This window comes from Antrostomus carolinensis, unplaced genomic scaffold, assembly GCF_000700745.2.
Source record: "Antrostomus carolinensis isolate BGI_N321 unplaced genomic scaffold, ASM70074v2 scaffold53036, whole genome shotgun sequence".
NCBI classification, from domain to species: domain Eukaryota; kingdom Metazoa; phylum Chordata; class Aves; order Caprimulgiformes; family Caprimulgidae; genus Antrostomus; species Antrostomus carolinensis.
This window is the reverse complement of record NW_010320825.1, coordinates 17,049-25,987: the sequence shown is the minus strand read 5'-3', so window position 1 is coordinate 25,987 and position 8,939 is coordinate 17,049. Positions and strand designations below refer to the sequence as shown.

The window sequence follows — 8,939 nt, the reverse complement described above, 5'->3', positions numbered from 1 at the left end:
CAGAGCCTTGTGTTTAAAAGGTGTTAAAAGTGTGTTCAAATTTGAGAAAATTTCTAGGTTATCATTACTTATCACCTTATACAGTGAATTTAAAAAATGGCCTCTGCACAAATATAAGTTTCACTTTGACATTCAGCTTTTAGTAAAGCTTTCTGGTGTTACAGTTTCATTTGTTTCCTTCTCTCTTTCTTGCTGCGACCTCAGCTCCCATATGGATCAGATCAGTTCTGAGTGAGAGCAGAGTTTAAGGGATTGCTTGTAAGTTTGATTAATTTAGTAATGAAGGAAGCTGCACAAAAAAGGAATTTTGTTATAGTAGAACAGTATATTTGGCTTTCACCATGATTAAAATGAATTCATAAAAATATTCATACATTGAAAAAAGCCAATATGAAAATAAAAATATTTTTATCATAACTCCAGTCCATCAGAATATAATCAGCATATGTATTGATGGGGTTTATTAACTGGAAGTCTTTTACTTTTCCATATTGTGATGACAGATGCTTTTACAGTTGATATGAATGCATTCAGAAACATTTCAGACTGATTGGACAAAGCCACAATTGTCTCATAACCTAATTCACTAAGTGAAGGTGTTTTGACTCTTGATTCCAATTTCTGCTTTTGCCTCTTTATGGTAAAAAGAATTTGAAATTCCTTTGGCTTAGGAATAAAGGACATTCTGCTTCTCAATGAAGTAGAGTGGTTTGTTCTTAACAGCATGAAAAGAAACATCTGTGTTAATGCTTGGTGAAAGTAAAATGGTATGCTTACAGTACTCATCATTTTATCAATAGACTTGATATCAAGTTCCAGCTTTTTTCCTGTGGTATTAAGTGTTGTGCAGTACATGTTGTTCTCCTTTCCTTTCCATCCCATATATTTCATACATTCTTACTTGTATTTCTTGTCTTTAATGCATCATTTTAAAAGAAATAGCTGTAGCATGATAGATATTGTTCCTTCGTTCCTTTTTGGTAGGTTCTGAATTTATTACTTTGAAATTTAATCCCTGAGCCATGCAAATAAATTGCATGTGCTTGCCTCATCCTACCCTATAAGAGTAAATCCTTCTCCCTTTCAGAAGTATCTTGGGAAAGAGAAGACATAAAAAATACATTAATTTTGGTTGTTTTTAAAGAAGAATGTCAAAACCTGAATTTGGTATTCTTACTGTGATACCACTGTTCGCACGCAACCTAAGTAGGTCAGCAACAGAAGTTTTCAGTAGATATTTTTCATTTTAGCATTTTCTTTCATTTCAGTGAAAATTTCTTCCCCTGGTCTTCCATGGAGGGGCAGGGGGGAAAATGTAGTTTGCAGTCTAAAAGGGGAAGCCTGATGCAATATTCCGTAATTCACCCAACACAAGCCTTTAGAAAAGCCTAGTTTATTGCTATCTAGATGAAGTATTATGCAAATTGTATGTTCAGGCAACATTTTGGAAATTCTAACACAACTAAAGCAGCTTTGTGCTTATGCAGAATTTGCTTCAGGAGTAGTTAGAAGTATTTTTTCATATTTATCAAGAATAAAATTCAGGTTTAGAGATGTATTTTATGCAGCTGCGTTCTAGATAGAGTAAAGGTATATGTACACCAATAATCTTGCTTCGTAAAATAGTAATGAACTGCAATTTTACATTGTTTTATTGTATATCTGTATGCTGTTTAAAGTGATACTAACTATAGGTTTGTTTTAATTTGCTCCTTTTATACCTTTTACAAGCTTCCATAGTGACTGTAATACACCTTGTCAATGCTGTTGTTGACTCGGTGGAAAAAGAAGGTATATACATGTTTTAATATTTATTTACTCCTTTTGCAGAATAATGCACGTTTGTCTTCTAGTAATGTAGTCCTAGCAGATGGGAGTTCTAAAATATTATTTACTTGGAGTTTCTGATAAGTTTTAGCAAAGAGTATATTTATATTGTATGTCTGTTCATATTTTCGTGTGTATGCTGTAGCTACCGTGGCTACCCTGTGGACAGGTTTCAAAGTGTGATTGCTTGGAAGAAAAAGTATTAGCATAAAAATATCTTGGTGCTTACTCTCTTCTGAAATACTCACACTAAAGCTCCCAGCAGAATTGAGACAGCATCAAAGCCAATTACATACACTACAGTAGATGTAATTGTAGTATAGTAGTACAGCAGACCCACTTCCTTTTATTCTCCCACCCACATCTGTTGGCACCTTGTCCAGCTGAGCAGAATGGGAATAGTCTGAAATCAGTACTCACTTCCCTGGTCTTCAGCTCAATCTGTCTCTTTAAGAGAAAAAAAAAATTTCTGGTATGCAGTTGAGGTATACAGGCATACACATCCCTGTCAGTTTAAGTAGTTACTGCCCAGCCTTAATCAGTATCTAAAAGGTATGTTTGGGCGCCTATATGTACACACACGTATATTTGTGTGTGTGTGTACGTAGTATATATGTGGAAGTTAGAAAGAGGTGAAGTAGGCATTTTCAATAGAATTTTATTTCTTTTCTGCTAACATTTAAGAACTGACCACTCTGGAAAACACAAACTTTTTACAAAATAATAGTAGTAGTAAAGGTGCCATTGAGTCTATGCAAATGCTAACTATGGTTTTAATTGACTTTAAAATCCTTAAAATTCCAGTAATATGCAAGTAATTCACTCCACAACAATGAGTCTGCAGAGGTTACTTCTGAAATAACATCCACAGTGTATGTTTCCAATTTCTTAATTAAAGAGTAAGGTTTCCTATTCTGTATTAAGTCCTATTTAAAACAAAGCCATTTTAAGGACAAGAAATTAATTACAGGAGCTAAAGATTCTCTTTGGTTTGTTATTTGAAGTACATCCTGTCTAGTGTATGCAGACACACAAAAAAGTAGACAAATGCAAAGACTTATAATTAAATGAGAGTATTTCCTTAATACGTACCTAGAGACCATAGTCCTCAGTGCTAAAAAATTGTGATGAGAAGTATTTATGAGACTCATAACAATAGAAGAGGCTAAATCTATTGGGGAAATACTTAATAACTTATTCAGATTTTCTCTGAGATTTTAATTGGTAAAAACTGAAAATGGTGGATGTAGTTCTCAAGTCAAAGTATTGAAAATTATCAAGTTGAAAGTATTGCTTGGTGGTTTAGTATCACTGTAAGATAAATGCAAGTATTTTATGCATTGCAGAATATTCATAGAGAGATTAAAGAAGTCCTGCTCAGCTACTTTTTAACGCTTGAAAGTTTCTACTCTTAATAAGCATTCCTTCTTTCAAAGCATCTTAGGTAGAGTTCTGCTTGTCAGCACCCTCAGGAGGGTGCCACTTCGAGCAGCAGAGATCCTTGCTTAAGCCTTCAGCAAGGTCAAGTTCTGGGACAGATGGGCTTTTCCTTTAGTCTACCCAAGCAGTTCTGTCCAACAGGTATCCTGGAAGCATGAACTATAGCTAGTCTCATCCTAGGGCAGCTCTAGGCCTGCGTATCCTGCACTGCTCCTCAGGGAAGGTTGTAGCTCCAAGCAAATTGACAGCAATGACTGCAAGAGGAAATAATAGCTCCAGTCTAGCAGATTGTCAACTAGAAAGATGGGCACATCAGGTTCTAGTTTGTGTATCTGTAGTTTACATTAAAGGGTCTTTGCTTTAAAAGCAGAGGACAGGACCAAGATCTCCCCATCCCTTGGTAAAAGTGCTCTAAATTATAAGGCCACAGTCTGCTTATTGGCTTTAGTTTTGCACCCAATTTCCCTAGAAAAATGAAGAATGTTGTCTTCTAAGTAGATTAGTGGTCAGAACCTTCTCCTGGAAATGAAGCCAGAGATGTTTTAGGAGTCTTGGATCACAGATAATAATGGACTGATATCTTCCTCCTTTAGTGTGGAGAGTATTTTTCTTGTCTGGGCTAGGCAAGCTTAAAAAAAAAAAAAGGAAGGAAACCCTTCCAAGAGTCAACCTCTGTCCCTCCAGTCTTCCAACAATAGATAAATTATAAAGTTTTTAGGAGAAGATTCTGGTATTAGGATAGGCATCACCAGTTCTTATAGACCTGAATAGGGAACATAGATTCCTGAAGAGAGAAAGGTTTAAAGTTTGTCAGGTAACACAGGACACTTCTCTGCTGAGCCTGAGTTAGTTGTTGGGATTGCTGTACAAAGGGAGACAGGTCTCCCAGTGCACAGTGTTCAGTGCTAGATACTAAAGGGGGAGTTCCCATCTTTGCATGAGATACTTCAAAATGTAAGTCCTAGTAGATGAAGCACTGTTTTGAAAACCAAGGGGATTAGAAATATTTAAAAAAAAAAAAAAAATCAGAACAAGTCTTGTTACACTTTTTAGTGAAAGTCCTAAATCTGCTGATACAAGGATTTCAGCAAATTACACACTGCAGATTTTGCCACTACACAGAGGTGTCCCAGTCGGGCTGTACATTAACTCAGTAGCTAGTCTACAGTCAAGTCTAACAAAGAAGCAGCTCAGGAGGAAAAAAACATCAGTTTTAGTACTGCTAAGTAAATCGGCATATTTTGCCTACTAAAAGTGGACAAAAGCAGTATGAATATCAGAGTGCCGGTCATTGTTTGTCTTCACATCAGATCTACTATTTGATTCCTAACTACAGATGTTTTCTCCTTTTTCTTGTCATTCTGCCACCTAAAGAATCTTTTGCTGTTCCCGACCTCAGCAATTCAAGAGGTGACTTCTGCATGCAGTTCATTGATGTTCACCAAAATATTTCTGTTAATACTTGGTTTTAACACAGACTTACTATCAGTTGCTTGCTGTGCATTTGTCTGCAGTGATCACTCTTTACTAGATTTGCACCTTATTACAATTCTGTAATAGTTTCCTCTTTGGCGTTTAGATGAGAAAAACAATTATTTTTTAAATGAAATTAGGCTTCCATCTACAAACTTATTCAAGGGGAATTTGCAAGAGAGGATCAAGTTCGGTCATTTATGCATGATTAAGCTTGATTTTCCTGTTTTGTTCTTGTATTTGAATGTGGAATGTCTTTACTAATATTCAGAGATTTTTATCAGAGGTGTGGCAGTTACTGTACAGCTAACAGCATTTTTTGAAGTTAATTTTACAATTCACTTAAGGGTAAAGTCACTTTAAATGGTCTGGATACTTTACCAAATAGAAATTACTTCTTTTATGTAAGAAAAAAGAAAAGCATGGTTTATATATGCTATGTATATTCTTAAGATAAGCAGACAGCTGTTAAGACAATAATTACTCAACAACAATTAAGAACTTAGCTGCACCAGGGAGGCTGTTGGTTCTTTGCTATCCAGTGAACAATTCTATGCCATTATGTATTGTGACAACACATTCCATAGGTGGCCTACAGCTCTTCCCATATTAGGTGAGATGTCTGAGAAAATGTAAAAGTTCAAGTGTGAATGATGCAATATCTAATGCATGGCATAATGTAAAGTTGTGTTGAATGTCTTTTGTGGAGCCAGGGCAAACCGCTCTCTAATTAACAAGTAGTGTCCTAATCACAGTGATTGCATTGTCTTAATACATGTGTTGACTTCTCAGTTCAGATTGACTTGAAGACAAGATACTAATACTCTTTTTTTAAAAAAAACCCAACCTTTTCAGGTTATCACTGGGATACATCAGATTGGATGCCGAGCGTTCAGTTGCCAGGTATCCAAGAGTACCCAAATTACGAAGTGGTTGAGGAGCCAGCTCCCCTCTACACGGATCCAAATGCCATCGATACAGACTATTACCCTGGTGGTTATGACATAGAAAGTGATTTTCCACCTCCACCTGATGACTTCCCTGCACCTGATGAGCTTCCACCGTTACCACCAGAATACAGCGACCAGTTTGAGTCAATACAGCCACCCAGAGACATGCCAGCCGTAGGTAGCTTGGGTTCTTCTACAAGAAGCAGGCAGAGATTTAACCTTAATCAGTACCTTCCCCATCACTATCCTGCAGACATGTCAGAACCTCAGACCACAACCAGCGGTGTCAACGGCAGTTACAGAGAACCTTATGCTCCTTACACAGTAGGGTACAATAGAGACTTTGAAGCACCCACTGTAGACAACATGTCCATGTCTGTGTATGCTTCCACAGCTTCATGCTCTGATGTGTCAGCATGCTGTGAAATGGAGTCTGAAGTCATGATGAGTGACTATGAGAGCGGAGATGATGGTCATTTTGAAGATGTGAAAATTCCTCCACTTGATTCCCAGCAACATACAGAAGTCTGACACACTCAACAAAGTGCCTAGACTCTAACAAACTTTGTCAGTTCTAGAACAACTTTCAAGAGCTTTTTTATTTTTTCCTTTTTCCCCAGCCACAGTGATTGCTTTTGTTGCAGTGAGCTAAACTGGCATGGCAGCATTGGATCATGCAGTTCACTTCACTAAATCAGCCTATTTCCATTTCCTGACCTACTGTAATTGGACAGTTCCAAGATTTCCATTGGCTATGCCATTTCTGAACATCCTTTTTCTACTTACATTGTCTATGTTAAAAAAAAAAATCACATACCACTTCTCCATGTTAGCATGATGCATATATTTATATAGTTCAAATGCAATTAATTTTCTCCTACTTTTTGTAAATTTTATGTACAGTTTTGATTTTAATAGTTTTAACTAGATTTTGTAGATATTTTGTGAATTTGTTTTCCACTGAAACTAGTGGTGTTAGTGTGCCATTAAAAACCAGCACCCTGATTTATTATAATCAGGGCATCACTGTATGTATTCCCCTGAAAATTAAGGTTTGACATTTCATTATAAAATATTCAGCATATTCACAAAATTCCAATTGTACATAGGTTAGGCCTGATATTTTTCTGGGTCAGCTACATGGAAATGTCTTAAATGGGTTGCTGTATTTTAGAACTGTAAACATTTTTTCCCTTCTTGGAAAGTGTGTTGGGGACCCTCTAAATACCAGTTTAGTACCAAAACCACCATGACACAGTTTTTATAGTGTCTGTATATTTGTGATCCAATGGTCTTGTAAAGGTTTTTACTGAAAATTACCATTAGCCAGTCTTTCTTACTGACAATAAATTATTAATAAAATACACTTTAGCTTTGCTCTGTGTATCTCTATTACATAATATACAATTGACAAAGCATTCAGTGCAGCATTTTTAAGTGTATATGTTTTGTACTGTATTAAGTTACTTGCTCCAAGCAACATATTTTCCTCTCCTCAGAAATCAAACTGCAGCTATGTTAGAGATGCTCACTAGATGGCAGTGTCTGTCTGCGTAATGGTGTTTTGAAAAGTAATCGGGCCAGTATGAATAAAGATTGATGGGTATCAAACTTCAGTAGCCTTCTCGGTAGTTTGCATTTTTATTTAAACATATATCAGCTACGTAAATTACTGAGTATTTTTTCTGAAGTCCCAACAGTACATGCACAAAAAAAGCCCAAGCTCTTTATAGCAGTTTCTTCCTTTCTTGATCACCTGAATAGTTATTTTCATTAATAGTTGTCCCTTGCTTGCGCACTTGCATGCTGACATTTCTGTGACAGTGTGTGATAAGCACATTGGGGTTTTTATGCTATTCTATTTTAGTTTCTTGCCTTGAAGAAGTCAAGACAGGATAGTTTGCCTGCATATTATCCAGCTGCTTTTTCTGACTAGATAAGAATAAAGCCCCTGGCAAACTTCTCAAGCGTAAGTTTGCCCTGATGGTAAGCTAAAGGAATAAGATAACCATCTTCTGCCTCTTGCATGAGGGACACTGTCTAAGTTCAGAACAGATGTCCTGGCACATCAGTGAATTTTTAATACAGCTTGGACTCATTTCAGCTCCACTTCCATTTTACTACTGTCTCATAAAATTCTGTAGCCTGGAAAGGTACAAGACCAGATTCTCTCAGACACAAGAGCTAAGCCATCTGGGGGTAACAGGGTACTAGATTTGTATTTGGACCATTATTTATGCACAAAATGGAACAACAGCCAGCCTAGCAGCTGTTCAATGGAAATGGATGGATTACAGGACAGAGCCAAGAGCCAGGCACAGACATTCCTTAATATGCAGGTAAATCTCATGACTGACTTACATAAAAAGGCTAAAGTCGGTGGGCTTAAAAACACGTTCTGTCTGTAAGCTGCAATAGTCACCCTGATAACAAAGAGCTTTTTGTTAGCATTTTCTTATTTAATAGCTTTAAAATAATCTTACAGAACTGTGAGTAAAGGGTATTGTGCACTACTGTCTGTAGTGGTTAGGCATACAACTGCTTAAGGTCCATCCTGAGCTTGAAGGTTAAGCTTACTGGCAGTTCTGCTCAAGATTTCTTAATGTCTGCTGCTCAGTCGGAATGGACCTCAGAGTGAGCAAGACACTACACAGACATGCATAATTTCTCCATTGATAAGGACTCCCAGTAAAGATGAAAGCCTGCCCTACAAATACATTTTCTTAAGTTACTCATTTACAGCAGAAAGGTCTGAAAACAGATTTTTAAAATTGACAAGTGCAAAGGACGGGAATATGGACACTTAGGTATTCTTTTATTCATAGTACTGTGAACTGAAGGCGAATGTAGAACATCATGCTGAAAAGGAACAATGTCTCTACTCTGCAAAGGGAGTCCAAGTCAGCTTAAGAAAACCTTTTGTTGAAAGTATCAGAATATATATATTTTTTTCTCTTCACAAGAAGTGTGCTGCTAGGCAACATGCAACCCTCAAGTTATACTTCACAACAGAAGACAAGAGGGCATCATTGCAGTCACTTACAGAGATAACAAGCAGTTTCAACCTCACAACAGCTTTGCAGTTGGTGAGTAAAGCAAGACCATGTTGAACAAATGCTCCCTTTGTAGAAGTACAAGGAGCTATTACTACCTAATTCAAGTCCAGAAAGTGCTATTAAACCCCTTTTACCACAGAGAGCTACAATAATACACAAGACCAAGTTGGTGACATTTTTAACCCCATTGAAA

The 8,939-nt window shown here is 36.8% G+C and overlaps 1 protein-coding gene across 1 annotated transcript in view; it reads left to right on the top strand.

The window, feature by feature from the left end:
* FAT1 (FAT atypical cadherin 1) overlaps positions 1–7,067 on the top strand; it is a gene marked incomplete at its 5' end in the record, with an annotated part of 34,984 nt that extends 27,917 nt beyond the window's left edge. The window contains 3 exons of the mRNA XM_029085372.1: positions 1,732–1,791; positions 4,642–4,677; positions 5,596–7,067. Of these exons, the coding sequence (XP_028941205.1) occupies positions 1,732–1,791; positions 4,642–4,677; positions 5,596–6,221 (722 nt within the window). The remainder of the gene's footprint in view (positions 1–1,731; positions 1,792–4,641; positions 4,678–5,595) is intronic.
* Between the last annotated feature and the right edge of the window lie 1,872 nt (positions 7,068–8,939).